General features: G+C 44.8%; 1 protein-coding gene across 2 annotated transcripts in view; it reads left to right on the top strand.

Annotated features, from left to right (window-relative positions):
- NPEPL1 (aminopeptidase like 1) overlaps window positions 1–7,935 on the top strand; it is a 96,749-nt gene extending 88,814 nt beyond the window's left edge. For both annotated transcript variants that reach the window (XM_078651843.1, XM_078651844.1), the window contains one exon: window positions 6,932–7,935. In XM_078651843.1, the coding sequence (XP_078507969.1) occupies window positions 6,932–7,090 (159 nt within the window). In that variant the 3' untranslated portion in view covers window positions 7,091–7,935. The remainder of the gene's footprint in view (window positions 1–6,931) is intronic.
- The last annotated feature ends 17,628 nt before the right edge of the window (window positions 7,936–25,563 follow it).

The following is a 25,563-nucleotide window of genomic DNA, read 5'->3' as shown; positions in this document are numbered from 1 at the left end:
GGTAGTGTCATAGAACGTGAGGAGACTCGGTGGTAAGTAGTACTCCCCCGCTGAGTAGTCAAGGTATGGTTTATCACTTACAAAGACTGGTAAGTGGTTAAGGCGTAGTGTGACTGAGGGTGTGCAGTGCAAAACCAAAATAAATGTGAAAAGAAGAAAAAGTGTCTAAAATTGGATAAGGGAGCATGGAACAGACTTTATTGAAGTAATGCTCGCTTTGCCAGATTAAAAATTATTATGTATAGACAGTTTGAAAAATACGCTGTCAAGAGGTGGAACCAGGCCAACATGTTTCAGCAATTCACGGACATGATTGTCCTTGCTTTCATCAGGACCTCATAATAAACATGTGCTACTGCAAACACATTAAATGAGTAAAAAAGACAAATATTACAGTTCACCTGCAGTCTCCAGGTAAAAAGAGTTTTGTCCTACCTCACAGCTAGTGTCGTTCACATAGACTGTGGGACGTGAAGACCTCACCCCACCTGGCAGTGGCTCAGGATAGGAGTGAAGCACCGCTCTAACCGTCGGTACTTCCTGGCCGGCGTCTGAACTCAGCGGGGGAGTACTACTTACCACCGAGTCTCCTCACGTTCTATGACACTACCTAATGATAAGGATGGTTTCAATAAAATCCCAAATGATGAAGGGCGGTCTCGAGTGGTGACTGATGGGTATTTTCGAGCATCCATTGTACTCTTGATTATCCACTAGGTTGTCACTGTGAACCATCTCAGTAGTCGGTCTGGGGTTATCTCTTCACTGTTTGTTCCTTGCTCACCATAGACTCACACCCTTTTTTTGACCCTCTGGAACCTTTTTGTTGTCGTAAGTTGGAACTCTTCACAAACCTGGCATTTGCATATCTTGGCAACAAAGGAACCCTAAGGCTACCGGTAAACTAGGAGGCGTAAGTGTTATGCCCTTTTTACAGGTTAAGTATGGAAATGCTCTCATGTTTGCTGCTATGACGTTGGTCTCAACATAAATCACAAACCTAGCTGCACACCTTAATGACGCTGCATGTTTACAGCTGCTGAGTCATTGCAGTCCACAATCCTCTTGGGATTCTGTCATATAAGAAGCCCAACAAGTCTCACTGCCAGTCATATATTGATTCCACTTAATATTAAAACTGTGCCTTTTCTGTCCATCTGTCGCATCCTACAGAGATGTCTTTCTTGGCTCCTGTAACCCAATAGTGTGATCTTCAGACAAACCTGCCCCAATTCTGCAATGATTTCCTTTCAGCTTCTCCGGTTACTCCTTCCCAGTAGCAAGAGATACATTAGGTAATGCTGCAAATTTTCCAATACCTTGCCCTAATCCTAACAGGATAACCATGACTTTGATCATTGTGATTCAATGTGAGAATAATAACCAGTGGAAAATCATTCTCAAGTTGAGCTGAAAGTAGCATGGCCTAGTCACTGTATTAGTCCAATCGGTACTACTGAACTGACTATTAAATATAAGGTACACATGATGGGCATCATGGCACATGAAGGATATCCATCTATACTGTTAGCTTGTGAGGAAAAAAGCTCTTCCGCATCAGTGCTTGGTAAGAAACCTGCTAGAAAGTATTTGTGGACTCTTGGACTTTCTGATTGCTAATCCACCTCCAGATAGCATGTTTGTGCAGATGTCAAACGCCAACATATACACCCTAATCTTTTCACTGTGCAAAGATCTCTTTGCATGCTGTACCTTCGTACTTCGGAAAGATCCGCTAACTGCTGAGGAGTTTCTGTTTAAAGAAGTGCCACCATTCCTTTACACTGACGGAAGTGAACGGTTTGACCATAACGTCGGAGTAAGCTGATACATTGTGCTCATCACCCTGTGAACCATGTGATAAGTTGTGCCATGCAAGGCTTGCACAGATACCTTCATCAAGGTTTTTTAACAGTTTGCTCTCAAAGCTAATCATCAGTAAGCCCTTTATGTTAGGAGTGCTTCTTTAACTAAGCTGGAAGAGCGCTTCAAATGTTTAAGAATACTCAATCCACGCCAGAGCGAGCACAACCTGTCTTTATCAGCCAAATCTTGTCTTCAACAGTTCTTGAAATTCTTTTCAGAAGGAGCAATGCCTCCAGCAGCAGTAGCATTACATTGTCCTGGAATGAGAAGGCATGCTCATAGGTCTTTAGTTGTTTCAGTCTCTAGTAAATTTCCTCAGTGTACTCCTCAAGTAAATCAAGATCTAATGGGAGACATCCTTTTGAGATTCTTGTGGCATGGTGCGCGATGACCTTGCACCAGAGGGTATTTTAGGTATTTTATTCCAGTTACTAGTATCCTTTCAAAAAGACTACCTTTTGGTACCCTAATCTCTCGAGTATGTGGTCTGTTGCCAGATGGTTACTTAATGCTTTAGAATAGAAGCAAAAGAAAAAGTGGCTTGCAAAGAGAGCGAGGCGGGTAAATTGTGCGCAGTACATTCTAGGGTTCAAGGAAAGTCGATTTTTTTCAGTAGCCCCTCTTCCCCAGATTGTACAGCCTCCTCCTGTTGAAGACTAGCTTGTCTGCCGAAAGCGTACTTCCACATTCACTAGGACAGGAAACACCCCAGATTTTATTTAAAAAATTAGGTATTTATGTCTATAAAACAATTAAACACCAAAAGGCTGAAGATCAATTCAGTTACATAAACGGCATTTCTTAAATAAAATGCATTAATTCAAGCATATGTTGTACCTGCTTTCCCCGGGACTGACACAAGACCTTCCCTCCAGCCTCCAATCTGCACCCCTCTCGTGCCCACCTGACATCCACTGACACTTTCTTCCTGCTTAAAGCAGGCGGAAAGAAATGTTAGCGCTTTTCTCCTAACAACTGGGGTAAAAATGCATGACGAAGGATCTTGTTTTCTCAATCTGAGTAGAAACCTTGTAATCTGCAGTTTTTGGTGCAGGGACACCAGCCGGAATTGGCAATTCCAACTCTAGCAATCCGACACCAAAATCCACAAAACTCATAATGAGGGCCTTGGCGATCAATGAATTGAGCTATAACATTTCTTTGGTGATACTTTACAAAAAGAGGATACAAATTTTAGACCCAACCCACTTCAGATAGGAATAACACTCCCAGTCAGTTCTGAATATTAGCAATAGGGTCACTAGAATTTTATTTTCATCGGCAGGTAACAACTGGCATCTGTGCTGTAAGTGGTACTGTTCTTTTAGATGCACGCTTTTAGTACTTGTATTTTTGGATTTGGGATGATTAAACGGCCGAGACCGCAGTGCGTGGGTGTGTAAAGTTGCGCTCTAGTGTGTTTTAAATAATTTTAGTGACTCCTTTCCAATTACTGTTGGTGATAGGTCTATCTCATATCATGTGGTAAGTCCGCATTCTAGTGGAAGCATCTGGGGCTAGGACAGGTTAGTATTTGTGTGTACTTTGTTTAATCTTTTCAAGTTGGGAAATTCTGTGTGTGTGTGTGTGTATAATTGACTGAATGTGTTTGAATCGAATCTTATAGGTGACTTTGTGTGCATTATAAAATACTTACCCACTATTTGTCTGTCAGATCTTTTCCTAGATCTTACTCCCATTTATGTCTCACATCTGCTATGCTCACTTTAGTCCTAGATCGTATGGCTTTATATTATATAACCAGGTGTTTAAGTGTCTGCTGTCTACGAATGTGAGGATGTTTCCAGCAATAGGTTTTCGTTGTTCTTCCTCACCCATGTTTGACGGGTGTTCGTATTATCTACCAATCCACACATTAAGATTTAGCTCATTGGTATACCATCTTCTCCCGTCAATTGATCCATTGTCCTTAGTATCACTGCAGTATAGCAGTCTCCTACTTTGCAACACCAGCTCTGATTCATGACTGTAGTTTTGCAGTTTAAAGAGTCCTTGTGGTTTTGAGAGGTTTGCCAGTGGGAAAGAAATGCATAGATGGGCTCACGCTTTTGTCAGTGGTTTACTTCTCTTCCAGCAGTGCTTTTTGAAGTAGTCTCAGGCATCTATCTGACACTGTGCTTGCTCCCTTGTTAGTAAAGGAAGACAATCACCAGGTCATCCACCTGCAATTTGTCAAACCTGTGGGGGAGGTTTACCTGCAACACATTGTGTTACCCACTGCAGTTGTGACCGAAAATAGCATTTCTCCAACTCTGATACACCCAGGCTTCCTTCTGCGATAGGAAGTTTAAGTTTGGTAAGTGCAACCCTTTGTCTGGTTGATCCCCAGTTCAAATGAATCACCATGAAATCTAATTCGCTAAAGAATCGGCTTGCTACCCAGATTGTCAGATTAGTGAAGTAATATAGGGGCAGTGTAACATTATTAATTTTGCCATTACTGATATTTGCAAGGATTACAGAATTTTACGCATCTCTTTAATGAGTGTAGTGCTCTGGCAAGGGTCCAACTTGTAGATCATGGTTTTGGTGGTTAAGTCTGGACCCCTAAGTATCTAAAGAGTCAGTTTCCCAGATTATGCCTGTATCTCCACCTAGTCAGGAATAGTCGGCTGCTGGAGTGACTGGGAATTTACATTTTGTGTTGCATTGCCAGCATAAGGCTTTTGTTGTAATCTCTAAATAGGAACATGTGATAATTCTAATCCATTCAGATTTCGTGCCAGAAGTGGCAATGATGCGATATGGTAAAGAACTGATGACAGTAAATTAAACTCTGCTTCTCCTACTAATGATCTGTGTCTGATGAACAACTCATTGAGGGGAGAGAGAGGGATGCTATCTGCCTGAGATTGCACAGGTCTGAAGACGGGGTTAAAAACCAATTTCGGCTGGTTCTTCGTGCTTCAGTGGGTTCAGAATTACAGACTAACTCCCCAGACTGTGCAGAAGTTACCCTTTGCACTTGTGTCAAAACCAAGGTTGCAGTAAATGAACATGGTTTCTTTACATGTGAGAAATACTGCATAATGGTTTGCTCACTTGTTTTACCTAAGGCACTCACTCCCTTAATGTCGCCATGTTTTTTTTCGATTACACCGGAGAACTACTAGCATTTTAAAAGTGAACCTGATAGCTTGACCTCTGGTTGCTTAAGAAAGCAGTCCTGTGGATATCTTGAATGTTATTAATGCGATTTTACCAAAGAGGAAGAGTTATCAAGTGATTTCGGTTCGATTCACCCTTTGAGCACAATTCCAATAGACGTGTGTGCCACAAAAACAGGAAATATAAGAATGTTATGCTACATGAAATTCTTCCAGGGCCTGTCAGTGGGAGAGGCAAAAGTCCTACATAGGGATGTTTACTCTCGTCCTGACATTCCTGCGTCAGAGAACCAATGTCTCCAGAGGCTGCATCGATAGAAAGCATTCCGCATTTCGTATCCGCATGACTACTGGAGAGATGGCTTTGTGTCCAATGTTGGTGCTCTGTGAGGTTGTGCCACTGTGAAGCACACATTCTCTAGATGGGTTTAGTCATTGCCATGTGGGGAAGGATCACCAGAGGATATTAAAGCCTTTTCTACAAACGATGGGGCAGATAAGTGCTGCCTGCTGAGAAGAGTGTTTATCCTGGACATTTGATCTGTGGCCACATAAGTTTCTGTGCACTTGGTTTCCAAGGCTTATTGCTGTCATTAATGGATGGAAGCTGCATGTTTCAGTTGGGAGCGTTGTAGCATTCTTTTAGTTTGAAAACTTGTTATTCACTGCCCCGCCTCCAGACCTTGTTTTATTTACTCGTGTGAATGTGGTTCTACAGGTTTGTCTGTGGAAAAAGTAAGCATTAGTAGGAATCCATTACCTTTATGCACATTTTTCTAGTGGGTACTCTTACTTTTCACGTAAGTTCATAATCTCCCTTTAAACTATCCTCTTAATTCCTGAAGAATTGCTTTTCACTGATGTTTTTATTTAGCCTTTACTTTCTTTCGTCCTTAGTTCTTTTGTGGTAAAATTAGGTGAAATGAATATGTTAGCTTATGTGACACCATTGTAGTTCAAGAGCCTATTACGTGACTACGATTGCTACACCACAGAGCCCATAGCAAGCTTTGTGCAGCTAATTGCCCTGCTGGGTATACTGCAAAGCTGGAGTTCTGTCTGCACCGAGAAAAGTCTGTGGAATATCCACATGGAGTCAAATACATTTTACATTTATATCAGTTTAAAGGGAGACTAAAAATGGAAAGATCATGTGTTAACCTTTTATATGTATAAAACGGCCATGCACAAAGAAATGTTAAGTTATCCAAATTCCAAACCCCCTAGTTGAGAATTGGACATAGTTTTCTTTTTGGGCATGTAACAATGCGATAGAGCATTGGGCCCAACATAAAGTCCACTCCGTATATTCATTTCAATCTACAGTTATTGCAAAGTTACCTCAGTGGTATAGATGGTATCACTGAAACAAACCATTCATATGTAGCCTGAGCAGGATGTCTTTGGGTGAGTATATGTGCTTTGTCCATTTTTCTTATTATGACTAGTCATTGTATGTTTGGTTTTATTTGTATGTGATTCAGGGTTGCTTATCTATCTGTGAGTGGAGAGGGTTGGTTTCCATGCCAGAAAGAGGTGGATGTGTGCTGTTGACTCACATTATGCATAAGCACACTCTGCCTATTTATTGCATGTTTGAGCTGGGGGGTATTATCTACACATGCTCTGCCTTTCACGATAACTCGAGTTTGAAAGTGTGAACTTTGTTTTTAGAAGTTTTTAACATTTATTATAATTTGCTGTAGAAGTATGCAGCTCTAATACCGACCTGCTATTTTTCTTTAAATCACATCACTTTTAGAGTGAACCCACTGTATATCGTACCTCTTGAAGATTCCGTTTGTGGTGTACGTAGCTCACCTATTCTGTTGTTGTACCCTTAGTCTGAAAGTCCCCCCAAAGACCATTTTCTGACTGCCAAGAGGTCTGTTGCTCAGAATAGACTGTACATTTCTAACATATGCTTTTCTCCCTAGGGTGAGAGAGCGACTGGCTTCGGTGTTGCACTGCTCCTCTCTCTGTTTGGACGTGCCTCAGAAGATCCTCTGCTGAATCTAGTATCCCCACTAGGCAAGGACACTGACCTGTCGGCGGACAACATAGAAACAGATTCTAAAAGAAGGCGGCTCGTCTAACCCTGTTCGTGAACTAGTCTGTCCCTCCTCACTTTGCACTGGACGAACTTTAGACCTCCCAAAATCTGTTTCTTTTGTAATAGGTAGGGTGGTGCAAGACTGACTGTACTTAAGTTTTATAGGAAACACTATTTTTCACAGCAAACGCATCAGTCGAGCTCTTCCCCTTAAATCTGGAAGCTGACTACAGCCAGTCACCAAAATCTTGTGGACTGTATCAATAAAACAGGTTTCATTTAGGAGTGATTTCCAGTCAGTTTTGTCCATTCTTTTTATTTCCCATTTTACATCTTGCGTTAACCCTATCCTCAACCTCAGAATGTTGCATTCTCCCTTTCTCAATGCCCCCGGGCAGTTACTGTGCACTATAAACCTGATCCTTTATTCACACGAGCTCTTAATTCACACATTCTATCCCTTAATGAATTGTACTGTAGACTTAACTTATACCACTGTGCCCGTTTGCAACTCCTCGTGCTTAAACGTGTTGATCTTTCTGTTTAAGCTCCTTTTCCCTTTCTGTGGAGTAAATTCTCTCTGAACCGAGGGTCCTAGATGACCATTGGACTATGCATATTTGATATTATGTGGTGTAAGGAAGGACTGCAGTGACCAAAGACATGTGCGGTGATTCGCTTTATTTCTTTTGAGCACATCCTCTTGGTTCAACTGCTAGGAGACATTAACCCCAGTGGCAGGAGCTTGACACGTCTTACATCCGTTAGTAACTGGAAATAACTTAAGAAAAAAATGCATTTGGAAAGCTTAAATGACAACCCTCTTAAAGCTGCTTTACCGTTTGTATTGAATGAACAAATGATTTTATTAAATTTCTTTCAATATGCTGTGTTTGCTTTTTTTTCTTCTTTGGAGCACTCATGAGGCTTATCCCAAACTGTCGACATTAGGAAAAGGAAAGTTGTTAAACTAAAGATAAGGTGCTGTTGTAGCACGTATGCTGCCTGAATAAGAGGGTTGGTTTGGATACCCACTAATGTGAGCAGGAGTGAAGCACCCTTCTGTGATTTTAGCTCCTTCCGTGCTAGTGATGGAACCACTCAGTCACGAGCCACTGGCGCGCTGTGCTCATGACAGAGTGGTTCCGTCACGCCGCGGCCCCTCCGCCCACGCGGCACGGATTCCCCGCCTGTGCGGGCGAATTAGTGAGTGGGCGGAGCGGTGACGAAACCACTCCGTCATAAGCACAGCGCGCCAGTGGCTCGTGACGGAGTGGTTTCGTCACAAGCATGGCGGCGACGCGCGACGACCACCTCCCCTCCTCACCCCCCAGCGCCGCAGCGGCCAAGGGGTTAAAAGGCTTTTGTGATCGATTCCAGTCCCTGTGGTGTGATACGTCACTATGCCACACAGCTTAATTAAAATGCCCGCTAGAACGATCTGCTATTGATAAGACGGAAAGAAAAGTGGGTCTTCTCTATAACTGAAACACTAAAGTATGGGGTCTTTCAGTAGTTAAAAAAACATTCTTATTTTCACCAATGCAAATGCAAAAACAACCGTTATGTAAATAGCCATCGTCAACCTTGCCACAGGTAGGTACATGTGATGAAAATTGATACACTAGTGAGAATATATCCCTGTCGCACATTATCATATAGTCTTTCAATAGAGTTGAAATTAAATGTCTTCAGAAGCGCAGACGTCTATGTATTGATTACAGATATGGCAACAGAAAACAAAACCAGGCAACCGACTAATGTTTCTAGGTTTAATTTTTAAAAAAAGTTTGTAGTTCATTTCTATCCTTTCCTGTGTAACAAGCAAAGCAGAAATCTTTAGCTCTGAGCTGCAACTAATAAGATGATTAAAGGACCACTGACTAAAGTTCAAGTATAGCAGTTATTAACTAAGGGGCATATTTTTGAGGATTTGGCGCAAGGCTGTGCAGCTCTGCGTCAAAGTGAAAGGGCAGGATTATGTTGAATCTATGGCATTCAGCACATTCCTGTCCTTTCTCCCTGCGCTGGTGAAGTTTTGGCAGCCTAGCCCCAACGCAGGCACCCTTGCACCATGGTGCAAGGTGCATGTAGGATTATTTTTGTGCAGGAAGGAGCACTTTTCTGCACAAAAACAATCCCAGGAGGCTTTTTTCTCTTTCTAAATGTGCTGCTCGCTCAACCTAACAGCTTGGTTTCTGACTGCTTCAAATTTAGCCATCTCGACACTACCCATCACACCCCGATATCACCACTCCTAGCCCAACATACTGTACCTCATAACACTGAGCGATGAAAGCCAGTGCTTATGAGTGACTAAAATACGACCCCAAATACTCCATAGCAAAACAAATTACTATATAAGAAATCATGTCTCTGAACAATACATTGCAAAACTGCTCTCTCCCACTTACTAACATAGAACAAGGATACGGTGGTGGTAGTAGTAGTAGAAGACACCACATGACTACTTCCAATATACTCCATATTCAACAAACAGAATTTCATCAAGCTGCAATACATCGGTCACCTGAACAGTGTGTAAATCAGCTGCCATAAGATTTTATATCATTCAAAACTCTCCTGCAACACCACCACTCTGTTACATGGTCCAAACCACATTACACAACACTACACCTGCAAATGGAAGTGTGAACAGGGTTCATCTACATCTATGGCCCACTGGGAATGGTGAATTTGAGCAATCCTGCAACACCAACAAACCAGTAATCAGCCTTGACCATGAACCATACCCACATATTTAAACTATCCTCACATCCATATGACCAACCTACAACCAAGATTCAGATGTAATCTGTAGGGCCCAACCACATTTGCAGCTTCTCCAGTGGGACAACCTGCAATAAGCTTTCGAGCAAGGCTCATACATCCGGTTCCAAATCTCACCTACCCTGAAGCTCTAATCGGTGCCACGTTAAACTTCAAGTAACCTAAATATCTTGCAATTAATTCATATCGTTTTCTTGATTATCAAGCATACTTAGTAATTTTGATTACTTACCAAAGATGCAGTTTGGACTAGATGCACTCTCCTTGTTCTAATCCAGGCTTCTCCAATGAGTAGCTTGTAATCTACTGGTAACTCAAGCAACATGTGAGTAGATCTCCTGTGTGGAGTCCAGCCAACTACTATCGAAGCTTTTGCCTGGTCGAATTATTATATGTATACTGAAATCAGAAAGTGTGTGTTCGAGATGAAAATGTGTGGGTTTTTTTTTTTTAGAATTTACAATTTCCAAATAATATTTAATCTATTTCACTGATACATATTTAGGCTGATACTTCACTGATGAATCATACAGTGTTGGTGACTAATTACTAATATTATCACCTTGGCGCTAATGGCAACTATGGCTCTTATGTATTACCCATGTACAGGCATTTCAAATTGACAAAACCTTTATTTCTTTACAGCTGGGAACCCTGCACTGAGGCGATCACTGCCACTAATGTAATCTCGTCAGATGTTGTCACTATTACAATACTAATAATATTAGTAGATCGAGATGAATTCCATGAAACATACGAAGCACTTGTCAATCAAAAGGCTGAAAGACTGCTGTTTTAATGCATCCTCTTTGAGAGCAAACTGTGGTACATAGAAGGGTCACATTCTTGTCATGTAAAAGAATACCTGACGTATCAATTGGCATGCATTAAATCACTTTTTTCCTATTTACCCCTGCAAATAGCATCGTCTTATTGACCTGCTGTTCTTTTCTTTTGATTATAAACCTAGGACTAGAGGGAGTCCTTGCACCGTGCCTGTTTGTGTTCCTTCAGTCTTCAGTTTAGTTGCGGATGTCAGGCGCACTGCAGTATCTACCGGTTTGGCCCTGTGCATCTGTACCTAGGCTATTAGTTTCCCAAGAGGATCACCTCAACAATCCAACGAAATTTTTGTTATCTCATAGCGAATGAAACGATGCTCAACTTTAGGTCTCCCCCACAGACCGCTTTTGACTTCTGTCGTCAAGAACTAGTATGAACAGCACAATACATAGAGCGGGCTCTGAGTTGTACCCTTACTCTTTTCGGGTGTATTGGTTTAGTGGATTAATGCATCCGCTGTAGGGGCCTGTTTTCAAACTCATGATCACAGGTTCAAGTCGTGGTGAATCCACTCAGCTTTTCATCCTTCTGAGGTCGATAAAACGAGTACCATTGAGTTAGGTAACAATAAACATCTGTTATTCAGCGACAAGATATCCTTCAGGGTGAACGTGCACTTTACAAATACACGTTATGTTAGGATGGATTTTATGTCCATCTTACTTCCCTGCTCCTGATGTGAAGGTTTTCTCCGTCTGTCTTTTTGTTTGACCTGCCCACAGCCTTTCAGTCTCACGTGTATCCTTCCATCGTTGATGTCATCAGTGCTTTAAGTGGGATGAAAAAGGTCTCTCAAAGGTGTGTAGCTAATGAAGCGTAACTCGGCATCTTTTTAAAGAGGCCTGGCCCATGTAATTAGGGGGTTGGCTTAAAATGTGAACTTAAATCCTGTGCTTCACAGAGCATGCCACCTGGCCAGTATTCGAGCATCTCCCAAGTTTTCTGTTACTGCATCAAGACATTTAACACCAAAACAAGCCAGACTTGTTAGCTTTGGCAATTGTTTTTAGTAATATTAAATAAATATAGTAATAATATTAACAGTATAAACTGTTATTTTGTTGTGGATGAGGATTGAAAAGGTTTTAAGTCTTGACAGGAAATTGAACATTATTAAGTACCCAGTGCTCTGCAAAGAGCCCTCACAGGTAACACCACAAGTAGGTGTCATTCTTACATAATGAAATCTAAGCAATACTCAGCCTAGGCATACAGAAAGACCAAGTTTATTCAGCCTAAACAGGCCTTAAGGGGCAGATGGATACAGTAGGGAAATGGAACATAGAACTACTTGACTAATGGAACCCCCGTGCAAATATTTTCCCTCTCCGGGAACTGTCCCTGCCAAGAGCCCCACCCAAACGGCGGCACCCCAACCTTTTCCTCATCGTTGTATATAAATTACCCAGTTCTATCCACCATAAGGTAATTGTAAAGTTCTTGGTTGAATCCACCTGCGTGAATACATATTTATTTCCAGTAAAATCCACCTTCAGTCACACCGGATATGTAACCGATGCCACTGCGCCCTTTGCACTATAGCACTCTTGCCTTTCATGAAGACTTTCTTAACAGGACATCATCGCTGGACAGAGATCAGAGAAGAAAAGCAGCCTGACTAGACCCAGCGCCACCTTTTCTTTCGACAGGCACCAGAGGCAGCTGCTCCATGTGGGCCGAGAACAGTCATCCCACTGCTTTCTCGCAGTGCGAGAAGCAGAAACATAAAATGGTATTATAAATACCATTTTATGTTTCTGCTTCTCGCACTGCGAGAAAGCAGAAGGGTTTGGTTGGGGGTGGGCGGGTGAGCAGTACTCCAGGGCAGGGAAGGAGTGGCTTACCCACTGTTGAGGGTGCGGAATGTTTGGTCGGCCCCAGGGCCGACCAAACCAGTCATACGCGCACTCCATTTTCTCCATGTAGGCTGCATGCAGCCTACATGGAGAAAATAGCCTCCCCATAGACGCCTGTGTGGTCGGCTTCCCAGCCAATCACAACACTGCCATTGCAGCATTGTGATTGGCTTAGGGGAGGGAGGTTGCCTGCTTCCTGGGACTCAAAGCAGAGACAATGCGACACGGGACCGGGCCAGACAGGTGAAGGTAAGTTAAAAAAAAAATATTTTAATTAAACCACCCCAACCCGCCCGCTCCCCCACACCTGAGTCATGCCGGCCCCGACTGCTTAGAAATGCAACTCTCACTGCCTCCAGTCTCAGCTTGAGAGCTCTTAATTGTGCCCCGACCACCTGAACTCAGGGCTCCTTTATGAAAAAGTCCTGCAGTGCTGCACTGTTGACAGGGAAAGGGCAGGAATGCTCCGTATTTAATTCAAAACGGCGTATTCCTACTTTTCCCCCTGAGCTGTGGCTGATTTAACAGCCTAGCACCAATGCAGGCACCATGGCGCAAGGGTGCCTGTATTGCATGCAGGATTGTTTCAATCCTGAGAGGCATATTCTTCTATCCATGTGAGCTGCAGAATGCAGCACACATAGAAAGAGTAAGTAACAAGGAGAAAATAAGATATTTCTCCTCATTACGCCTCTCCTGGGAAGGTGTATCTTTTTGGCGCAATCCCGCGTCTACCAGTTCTGGTAAATCTGGGCATGCATAAAAAACCATGGAGTTGTGTGGAAACACCTAGTTAATGCCCATGGAAAGGCTCCCTTCTGTAGATTAACGCAATGCAGCGATTTGCACTGTGTTGCTTTACCTAAGATTTATGGAGCCACTCAGGCCACGCAAAGTTGGCTGGCGTGGCTTCATAAATGTAACTTAAGACATGCTGCAAACGCGACACAAACCACTCATAAACTGGCTCCTCCGTTTACAGCATGCACTATACAATAATCATATGTCACATCAGAAAAACAAGGGCTGGAAAAAAAAATGCTCTTAAGGAATGAAAGATGAAGTAAAACATTTTATATGTAAACTGGAACTGCATCACTGACATTGGTTACCTTAAGGGTATTTACTCATTGTTGAGCAATCGACCCATGTTTCTAACTGCAAAGTTAAAGCCATGAAAATAGGGCCCAATAGGAAAATATTTCAACAGCAGACGCCACCCACTTCATTCTCTTGATGTTATGCATTGCAGAGCATGAAGGACTATTTTTAAACCCCCTAGCTGTGTTGTACCGGCACCCCACCGCGTTTCCTCTGCTTTTTTAAAGTGACGTCCACATACATGAAGACAATGAGCCTCCAAGCAGAAGTTCAGTCCACGCCCATCATGGTAATGCCCGAATCGGGCCGGCGGGCTCCATAGTAACCACAAACCGCACTGAGGAGAGCGGGCAGCCCTGGCACACTCCGCTGACCAAGAAGGCAGGAGAAACTAAGCCATTCACGTGGACCCTAGCTGTGGGAGATGCATAGAGCAGGGCAATCCTTTTTATAAAGCTCCGACTAATCCTAGTACGCTGCAGGAGTGAGAACAAATAAGGCCACTACAGGAGTCAAAAGCCTTAGTGGCATCTAACAAGAGGTTAGTTAGGCTTCAGGGAGTGAAGCACTGCAAATTATGTTGGCAGGTTGTGTGTAGTTGACCAGCCAGGAACAAAGCCAGACTGGTCAGATGCACAGGAGAAGGAGCAGCAATGGGCAGTCAGCAAGGAGTTTAGCCTGTATTTTATTGTCTACATTGATCATCAACAAGGGTCGACATGAGTCACAGTTTGTCCAGTGGCTTGCCAGGTTTGAGCATCATGACCAGAAGTGCCTCTCGGACTGTGGGAGATAACACGCCGGCAGCTTTGACTTCCACGTACACCTCTTGGAGAAAAATTTCAAATGGATATTTCCTAACCGAGGTTCCTCACCTTTAAAATATTCCCGGGTGCCAGACTGAACCTAGAAGCATTCAGCAATTTTCTAGCATGCTGGTAGGTAGCACGGTGCAGCTCCATGCTGGCGTTGTCCACCCCAGAAAAGTGGAACTGCATTTAAGCATCACCACTGCACGCTGACGTCAGTGCCTTTCTTTCTGTGCCTTCCAACACAGATCCAAAAATCTGTTCCCAGTTTCTTTGGCCTTCTGATGACTCCAATAACAGAAAAACGCAGTGTGCTATTGAACAATTTCCACACCTAAAACTAGAGGTTTCAAAGCATGCCCGACTGTAGAAAACAGATGTCAGTCACTGAACCACAAGAGATGTGTCTCTGTTACTTGGGCATGGGACATGACTTGAATTTGTGCAACCAATTCGCCCTCAGGCAATCCAGGATTGAAAAGCAAAACTATATAACGCCAAACACAAGAAGTCATGGGCATAAGTAGTAAGTACCGTTCCCGCTCCAAGATAAGAGTGCAGACCTGCTCCCCCTAACAAGGGTGAAAACACAGGAAAGTGAAGTGGAACTGGACCACATCTTGCCACTCTCTACCTTAAGAGAAGGCGCAAGGGCATCACAATGTCAGTTGGTCTCCCTCCAGATCTCTGGTTGCAGAGCCGATTCCTCATTTACGCCCGGTACACCTTAAAATTCCCTGGCAGTCGGCAACATCAAAGCTTTTAAGGAGGCAACCACAGCTCCAAGACCCACAATGCTCTCTCCCTCATCGACATCAGTACTGCAGCCACTGGAGTAGGATCCGGCACTTGTGTTGATGTCTGACCCAAACCCACTTCAGCACGATCCCAACCAGTATCCTGATATGAAATTACTAATGTGCAATCTGTCACCATACAGCTAAATCTAATACTATGCCCCTATTAGAGCTTTATCTTTTTGGCTCAGATTTAGACCAAAGCTATCCCCACCCAGCGATGATGGGGATGATTTACCCCTCATTATGAATATGACAATTTGCACATGGACTTACAAGAGGCCAGTGGTATGATACTTCCCTGATAGAGTGTTGAACTCACCATTTGGACCTCCCAAGAAGGAGAATGGTTCTTTTGAAGTGATAATTCAGCGTGCAGCTGAGATCTGGTACCTAACAACTACCGTCTATTGTGGTTAGGACACATTTCCTTGAAGAAATCTTCCAACCAGTCCAGCCACATCTGAGCCCTTGCTCCCATTCAATGAGGCCTTTACTGACACCTTAATGGGCACCTGATCGAAACCTGTTCCTGCCCATTGGTGAATAGGCGGATGGTCAAAAGCCACAGAATGGTAGCTGGTAACCGAGATTTCCTCACTAAATATCCAATTTGTGAGAGTCTGATTGTTCAGGCTTCAACCAAGAATGTGAACCCCAATTCATTCTGCACAACTCCCCTCCCCAGATAGGGAGTCTAAGAGAATAGAAAAAAAATAATTTGATATGTATCAATCTAGGCAACAGAGCGTAACGAGAGGTCGAAATGAACTGAGCTAAAACATTGGTTTTTTGTAAAAAAGGGGAGTTCAATTTTATTCACAAATTATTAAAACACATTGAAATAATAATACACATTTACAATTTACATTAAACACATGTAACTCAATGAATTGAGAATACACAACAACACTGTTAAAAAGAAGCAAATAATTCAACGAGATGGAAGTTACATAAAATGAACACAATTTTTAAGAGAAAAAATGTGGCTAAATTAATCTACGCGCGTTTCGGCGAACCAGCGCCTTCTTCTGGAGCAGCCACGATAGTATCTACAAAAAGGAAAATATCATATAAAGAAACATTATATACAATATTACTCTCAGACTTTCCATTTTATTTTGACCAAACGTTTTTATATTATAACATTACTATTAAGGATTTCATTTCCTTGCCTTGAAGGTAATCATATTTACATAACATAAACAAAAGAAAGGGTACTCGTTGGACGTACAGACCAGATTGCGTCATCGAATTACAGCAATATATTTCGTGTTTTTAAAGTAAGTGACCTTATTTATGATATAGATGCATTGCATATTATTATTTAGGTCCTGCTAGAATAACTTCCTGATAACTGCAACCATCTCTAGTGTTCTCTACTTCATCGTTCACGCTAGTTAGAGGTTCAACTAGAGAGACACAAATATCAGAATCCCTTTATTAACCATCCAATGTAAAAACCCTTTAAACTTACAACATTGGGAATAGTCAATCTATGATTATAAGACACTGTCTTCTTTCTGTGACCACTAGTGCAGATAAAAGATTATGGGTTCAATGATCTACCACAGTTACGCATGTATGATTACCTTCAAGGCAAGGAAATGAAATCCTTAATAGTAATGTTATAATATAAAAACGTTTGGTCAAAATAAAATGGAAAGTCTGAGACTACTACAATAACATTGGATTGTTCTGAAGTGTTTTTATGTTACACAACAAGAGTAATATTGTATATAATGTTTCTTTATATGATATTTTCCTTTTTGTAGATACTATCGTGGCTGCTCCAGAAGAAGGCGCTGGTTCGCCGAAACGCGCGTAGAGATTAATTTAGCCACATTTTTTCTCTTAAAAATTGTGTTCATTTTATGTAACTTCCATCTCGTTGAATTATTTGCTTCTTTTTAACAGTGTTGTTGTGTATTCTCAATTCATTGAGTTACATGTGTTTAATGTAAATTGTAAATGTGTATTATTATTTCAATGTGTTTTAATAATTTGTGAATAAAATTGAACTCCCCTTTTTTACAAAAAACCAATGTTTTAGCTCAGTTCATTTCGACCTCTCGTTACGCTCTGTTGCCTAGATTGATACATATCAAATTATTTGCTTTTCCCTGGTCTAGGAACTCTATTTCCATGCACTCAGGGGGTCCTTGATAAATATTGACGCAGTCTAAGAGAATAGAGGCATTCGGAAAACAAACGTTCTCTTTGGCTAGCCTGGGCCTGAGTCAATCACTGCAGTTTGTTTGTTAGGCAGACTAACACACACACCCTGGAACATGGGCAGTGAGATCTTGCAAACTGTACTGGAAGACTTTAGGAACTCTGGCTCAAACTATTCCGGATCCTCAAGATGTGGCCAAATTCAGGATTTGTGCTGGCCTTGACACTACTAATTGTCTGGAAAGGGTGGTTGGCACTAGTGTGGTGTTGATGATGTGCTCCACTGGATTCTTTGGAGACGTACAGGCCTATCTCACGGATATGACTTTTGATGGCTCACGCCTGTTTGGTGAAAAAGACGATTCGGACTTGGAACGTTTCAGACAGAGTAGGGCCATGGCACTTTCTCTGGATCTTTTATCCCCAGCCAAACCGTTTCCCCACCAATTTTGAGGCTACACCAAGGGACTGGCATTAAGGCAACCAGTCTCTTCAGTCTCTGCTGCAATTGCCCCAGTCCTTTTGAGGCTGCGGTTGTGGATCAGTCAGGCAACGTGCTGTAAATGAGGGCACCAGTTCTCACAGTCCCTTCCCCTGCAGCAACAGCCGCCAAAACAACTTTAACTTGCCATTAGTGGCTCACTCCCACTCTGTGGGAGGCGGGATCCAGGACTTTCTCTAGGAGCGGCAATCCATCATGTCCATCAGACTGGTTCTTGAAATCATTCAGTGTAGATAAGCTATATCCTTTCTTTCTGATCCGTCGAATCTGCAATCCATGGTAGAGCAAATCTCAGAGGAACACCTGTTCATTCTGTTGCAAGAGTTTTAATTTCCAAAGGAGCAATCGAGAAGGTTCCAAACTCAGAAATTTGGAACGCTTGTTACTATATTTCTTTGTACGGAAGAAGGATGCGGGACTTCGGACGATATTAGGTATTCTTCTTCTGAGTGTTTTCCTAGGGAAGAACAAATTAGAAAATTCTAGGTTCACACATGTCCTGCAGTCCATGGAAGTTATCTGAGGTTCAATGTAGCAGAGGAGCATTTTACATTTGCTGTGCTCCCCCTGGGCCTCTGGTGTTCATGAAAGTGATGGCGGTGATCAATGATTATTTTCAGAGGTGGAGGATACTAGTTTTCCCCTACCTCATCGACTAGCATTTGAAGGCCAGCTCTGCACAGTCAGTCATAGACCACCTCCACACGATGGCAAACCTCCTTACATTGCTGGCCTTCACCATCATCTAGCCCAGTTCATACTGCACTCCTCCATAGTGATTTTTCTTCATTGGAGCTGACCTTGATACAGTACAATTCAGGGTCTTTCATCTATTGCAATAAATCCAGGACACTTGGGCTACGATCCCGATGTTTCATCCTCGGTTCTGGTTCTTGGTGAGGGCAGCTCTGAGGCTCCTGGGCCTTTTAGCCTCCTGCATCCTACTTGACGATTACACCAGGTGACATATGTAGACTCTGCAATGGAATCGAAAGTTCCAATGTGCTAGCACCAAGGAAACCTGTCCGTTGCCATTCAGATTTTGGAGAAGACTGCAGATGATCTGCATTGATGGCTGCTCGATTGCAGTGGACTGGCGGCAGGCCCCTCTTCCTTTGCCAACCCAGAGCTAAAAGTGGTGATGAAAGCGTCGCAGCAGGGTTGGGAGGTAATCTTGGGGAGTTGGAGATTTGATGACCTTGGTCTCCGGCAGAAATCTTGCTACATATCAACCTGTTGCAGTTGAGGGCTATTAGTTTGGTGTTGAAGGCCTTCTTGCCATTCAAGGAGCAGTTGGTGCAGATTCTCATGGACAACATCACTGACACGCAGTACACAACAGCAAGCAGGGCAGATTGCGCAACTGAGTCCTGTACGAAAAGGCTCTGTGCCTCCCGAGTACACTGGAGAGTCAGGGCATTTCCCTGATCGTGAACTACATAGCAGGATCTTTGAATGCCAAGTTGGACAAGTTCATTCGGTAGCATCTGGCAGATCGCAAATGGCATCTACATCCCATGGTGGCATAGAATATATCCAGCATTGGGGAGAACCCTAGTTAGATCTTTTTGCCACTGTCGAGAACGTGCAGTGTCCAAGGTTTTGCACATTGTTCCTGTGAGAAAGTGCCATCTTTCTTGCCTTGGTATGCCCCCACTTTTTTTCTGAACTGCTGATGTGTTGGAGTGTGCCCTGGGTCCCTGCCAATCAGGTACCCAGGGACTGTGTTCCTTCCCTAAAAAGAAAAGCTATGCTGAAACAAAATACCCGATTGGCATCTCCGGCCATCTGTCAGCCCCTAGTAAATGGTACCCTAGGTACCCAGGGCATCGTGACCAGAGAAGACCCCTGAGGGCTGCAGCACTTATTGTGCCACCCTCAGGGGCCATGTACCCTGGCACCCACACACTACCCTTGCAGGCTGAGTGCCTAAGTACAGAACTAAAACTAGAGTCGACATGGCACACATCCCTGTGTGATATGCCCACAGAACCCACTGCCCTGGCATACTTCAGTCACCCCTCTAGCTGGGTGCCCTATGCCAGAGGTGAGGGCACCGGTGCATGAGCCCTGTGTCCCTACAGTACCCAGGGCCATCCCTGGGCACTGTAAGTGGAGTGTTGCCATTTAAGAGTATATGGTGCTGTGAGGTTGTCATTTACGAACTCTACAGCACCATAATGGCTTCACTGAAGACTGACAAGTTTGGTACCCAACTTCTCAGCGCATTAAACCTGCACTGATGCCAGTGTGGGATTTAATGTAAAATGCACGCGAGGGGCCTCTTAGAGATGCCCTCCAAAACCCGAACCTACAATCCACGTCTGGGCTGAGTGGCTGCAGAGGCTACAACACAGCAGACATGCTGCTGGACCCCTGGGTGGGGAGCCCCCGCTCTCATGAGCCTGCAACAATGCACATCTTGGGCGATGTGCTATGTCTCCTCCCCGAGGATGGACAGGGAGAAGCTTCAAAGGCATACCGCCTCTGAGAGCTTCTCCAGGCCATTTGCTGTACCCAGCAACTGGCCCCCCACCCGTTCTACCCCCACTCTGGCGGGAAAAACTGCGTCGGGAAGGAGGGTGTGCCAACCTTTGCCAACTCCACCCGTCAGGTGGAGGAGGCGAGGCAAAGCACGACCCCAGGCTCCGGCCATCTTGTAGATGGGGAGCCCTGCCCAATCCCAAGCTAGGCTCCTGCCCCCCTCCCACAGGAGAGGAGCAGGCTTAGGGGTGTCCTCACCCCAGGACAGGGACTCATTGGTCCCTGCCCTTGCCCTACCTGTAACACCCCTAAATGTAGTATTTAGGGGCTCCCTGAACCTTCCTTCCTTCCTCAGGTCCTGATATCAAAAGAAGAAAAAAGATCAAAAAGAAGAAAAAAGATCAAGAAGAAGATCCGCCGCGCAGCTGCTGGCAACAGGAAAACAACAACTGACTTGTCCCCAGCCCTACCAGCCTGTTGAGCCTGGAACCTGCTCCTGCCTAATCCCGGCGACCTCCGCGGACAGCAACCATGCGAAACCCAGAGGACCTGCCTGCCTTGACCCTCTTGAAGATTGGGACTCCCATCAGCAGAGGCTCTGGTGCAACAACCCACCTGGTGCTCACCAGGAAGCTCCGGACCAGCCCACTCTGCACCAGCCGAGCCCGGGCCGGGCCAACCCGAACCAAGACCACGAGGACGTCCCCCCGGCGACTGGGACCCGAAGTCAGTGCCCAAAGACCCTCCTCGACGAACCAGCCGACGCCTGCAGACTCAGGACCAGGGGCCACCCCAACCGCGACCAGCCGAGGGTAAGCTCTTCTGACCCCCAAAGACGCACCGGCGCCCCGCGGCACCTTTTGCCTCCCTTTGGGGTACTTACCTGTGCTCCATCATCCCAACTTACCTCTTGAAGTGCTGGTCGCCCCTGGAGAGTCACCGTCCCCGGGCCTGCAGCCTTTGTTCCTTTTTCAAGTTCCTCATTGGATAACATTGAGCGCCCGACGGCTCAAAAGCACCCTGCATCCAGCCGCCCGAGTGCCGCTGGCTGTGAGCTCTTTGTCCTATCCTACTTCCACCCTTGCCCTGAGCAAGTGACCAGGAGCCCAGCTCCCAGAGCCGCGTGGCCTGCTAGCCAGCAGCCACCAACCGAAGGCCCCCTTTCCCTCATTAGATAACATTGGGCCTACCTACCTCTGCACCCGGCCGCCCCTGAGCCGCTGGGACTGAACTAACTGTACTCACCTGACCCCGGGGGACCCCTGAGTCTATGCCCAGAACCCTAACTTCACCAACCAAGTACTCACCGGGAAACCGGTGATTCACTTACCTGCCGTTGGATAACATTGACCCATTTTGACTCAAAAAATTTCTAAGTGCCAAGTTTTGAAAACTGAAAATATTCCTGTAAAATCAGCCAAAGTCCGAACTCGAAAATACTCACCTGTGATCAGGAGAGAAGCCAGTACTGTACCTTTGAGCCCAGTACTGAACCGCAAAAGTAATCCCTAGCGGGCTTACAAGTAACCTGTATTTTCTCCGTAGGAACCCATTGTCTGCTTTTCTATGAAATTTCTTCTAAGTGTCTACTTTTGAACACTGTAAATATTCTTTAAAAATCGTACGAAATACTGAAACACAATTACCTACCTGTTTTGAGTTAAGCCCCCAGTGCTGGCCCTAGGAGACTAGTGCTGGGTTACAAAAGTAACGCAATCGTACTTTAACCTGAATTTCCTCCCATTGAATAACATTGTCAGAATTACCTTGAAAAGTTTTTAAGTGTGAACTTTTAAAACCGCTTTATGTTCAGGAAAATTCATCACTGTAACTAAAACGTTTTTGCTAATCTGGTTTCAGCTTAGACCCCAGGACTGAATCTAAGATCTAGTCCTGGAACTACCAATGTAATCCATAAAGTAATCAACTGTACTTGCCTATGAAAAACCCATTGAGCTCAATGCTAGAGTGTGTTTCAGAACTGTATTGCTTATTAGCTATCCTGTAATTATTGTGTGTACAAACTTATTGCCCCTCTGCAAAGTATTTACATGAGAGTACTCATAACTTGAAAAGTATATTTTTATAACTGTTGGTTCTAAAAATAAAACAACTATATCTGAGGATATAACAACAATTGGCCTGGAGTTCAGTTCTTGAGTGTGTGAAACCTTTTTCTGACTGAGTGTGTACAACAAATGCTTTACACTGTCCTCTGGTACTGCCTTACTGCTCGACCAAGCTAAGTCCTGACTTTAACCTCTGTTATACCTTTGGGGTTTGTGGACTCTATACACACTGTACTGCATTATTGTCCAGTATATATAGAGCCACTTTCTCACAGTTCCCCTAGAGACACTGGCTAGGAGATGCATTCTGGCTGAAAGGGAAAACAGGACTCCTGTATGCATGCCTTCCTGTCCCTGCCTCTTCTCTCCCAAGTTCAGAAGAAGATCAGGAACGACCAGGCCCAGGTCATCCTAGTTGCTCCAAATTGGGCCAAGAGAGTGTGGTACCCAAAGCATCAAGCCACGAGCATCCATCCATCACTCAGGCAGCCACTTTAAGAGTGTCTTCTGTCACAGCATCAGGGCAGGGTCTTTCACTCAAACCTGCTCAATCTACACCTCCAAGAGTAGAGACTGAGCGGTGAGAGTTGACTGCATTTAATTTGCCACCGAAGTTGTGGATGTTACCCTTCCTGAGAGGTGCCCTCCCACGAAGTTCATTTATATTGGGTGCTGGCTCAAACTTGTGGCTTTGTGTGGAAGCCATAAGACAACAGTTTACAAGGTAAACTATTGGGTGTTGTATTGTTTATTTTGTGTTTGGCCCAGCAAGTCCTTGCGGTGGGCATTATTAAAAGTTATGTTGGCCTTTTTGAATTTGGCAGACTGACTGACCTTGTTTAAATCACCTGTTATGAGGCACTTTATTTCAGGTTTAATATACATGTCCCCCACCTCCCTCCAAAATGTTTGTGATGTTATATTGGGACCTTAAGTTGGTCTTGCCGTTTCACATGTATACGCCCTTAGATCTAATGCACATGCTGCTTGTTGCGAGTCTCACCTTAAAGACTGTCTTCCTCATTTAGATCACTTCTGCCTCCTCTGAAAACAAACTTCAGGCACTGCACTACACCGATTTTATTCAGGACAATCTTGTGCTGTGAAAGCAGTTGGCCTCCCTGCAAAATCATGACTCCTGTTCACGTTGGGCAATCCATCACTCTGTGTTGCCTGCCTCACCCATGAAAAGAGGAGGTGAGACTCCATCGGTTGGACCCCAAAAGAGCTTTAATTTTTCATATTGATCGTATCAAGGGTTATCAGGTTGGCAATCAGCTTTTGTCTGGGAAAAAGAAATAGAAGGATGTGCAGAAGATTATCCTGTTGAGCTGGATAATCCTCTGCATTAAGATTTGTATGCACTGGCCAAAATATAACTACTGTAAAGACTGACAGACAATGCCAATAGGGCAAAAGCTGCTACAACTGCGTTGGCTCATGAACTGCCTGACCTTGACAACAACCAGGCAGTGAGTGGGAGACTACTGCCTTGACAACCAGGTCATGTGGGAAGGACATTTTACTGCTCGTTCCTGCAGGACTTCTTGGTCTGATTTCGCTCCACAGACCCTCCACCTTTCGGAGGTACTCCTTTGGTTTTTAGGTCTCGCACCTGCGACGAACGCGAAGCGATGTCTCTTCAAGCCCTATTGTGGTCAGCTCTGCTTACAAGGAGCTAAGGGAGACAAGAGATGTGCACGTGCCGCCTGCCGTAATCGGATCAGGTCGCGCGCATGTTCACCATCTCCTGTCTCCCCTAGCTCGTACAGCACACAGAGACACATGCACGCGCACGCACGCACACAGACACTCGCGCACACATCCCCTCTCCCCCCCTCCCACCAGTCATCGGGCTCTTTTTACACACGCACGCATACATACAAACGCATACACACACACACACACACACGCTCACACACTCGCACACACAGACACACTCGCACACACACTCGCACACACACACAGACACACACACACGCGCACACACACACACAGACACACTCGCACACACACGCGTGCACACCCCCCCTCACACCCCACTCACTGGGTTCTTTTCGCGTGTCCCTCTCTCCCTTGGCAGCCAGCGGGTCATTCTCGGCAGCAGGTGGGGCTCTCCACGAGCACGGGAGCCCCGCTAGCTGACACGCAAATCTTCTGGCTGACGGGCACAGGAGCGTGGGGTAGGCTCCCGTCTGCTTCCTGTATTTTTGCAGCCCCGCCCCCGTCCCAACACAGGTTGCCTGGCTTCCTGTTCAAGCCGGGCTGAGGCGGTGAGTTTTTTTCCCAGGTTTGCCATAGCAGTTAATTTTATGCTTAAAGATGTAAAAACGAATTAGATTAATGGCTAACCAGTATTAGTAAGGTCACTGGTTATTTCCAGGGCTCAAACGGCCACTCTTATCTCTAGGCCTCGGTTCCCTTAGCTACAGAAACAGAGAGCATTTATAAACAGGCCAGCACCTCCGGCTTTAAGTGTTATATGAAAATCTGGACATTCACATTAACGTTTAATGCGGGAAATTAGCAATTTATTGTGGGAAGATGAACACTTTCTCCAGTGGCTGGTAGCGCGAGCCAAGCTTGGCTGGCCTCGTGCCGGCAGCTGATGCTCTCGGCTCCTTTGCCAAAGCAGGCAGATGGCGCGAGAAGGGCAGGGAAAGTTCTGTCAGATGAAGTGCAAAGGCTATCCGCGAGCAAGGCCTTGGCATCGGACTGGGAGCTGCCCTCTGGCCTGCCCGTCCCCTTAGAGCCCCTGCTGCTTGCCCTGTCATGGTGGCAGCCCCTCCAGGGCATGGAGGTGTTTCACGTGGCAGGCATGTCTGCGCTTGTGAGTGGAAAGGTTACCTTGGCACAGATGCCATGTGCGAAGGCGGCAGTGACGCCGCCAGCCTGGCAGCTGGCCAAAGACGAGGCATGTAAACACCAACCCAAAGCCTCGAGGGGGCCCTAAGCTCTGGTTCACCTTCATGCACAGTAAAGCCCGCTACCAGTAAAATGTGCAACATCACACAGCAGGCACGGAGCACAGAGCAGAGACAGCAGGGCTTTATGTATTCTCACAGGCACAGAGGAGCAGAGGGAAAAAAT

Source organism: Lissotriton helveticus, chromosome 7, assembly GCF_964261635.1.
Source record: "Lissotriton helveticus chromosome 7, aLisHel1.1, whole genome shotgun sequence".
In the NCBI taxonomy this organism is placed as follows: domain Eukaryota; kingdom Metazoa; phylum Chordata; class Amphibia; order Caudata; family Salamandridae; genus Lissotriton; species Lissotriton helveticus.
The sequence above is the reverse complement of the archived record's forward strand: the minus strand, read 5'-3'. Positions and strand labels throughout refer to the sequence as shown.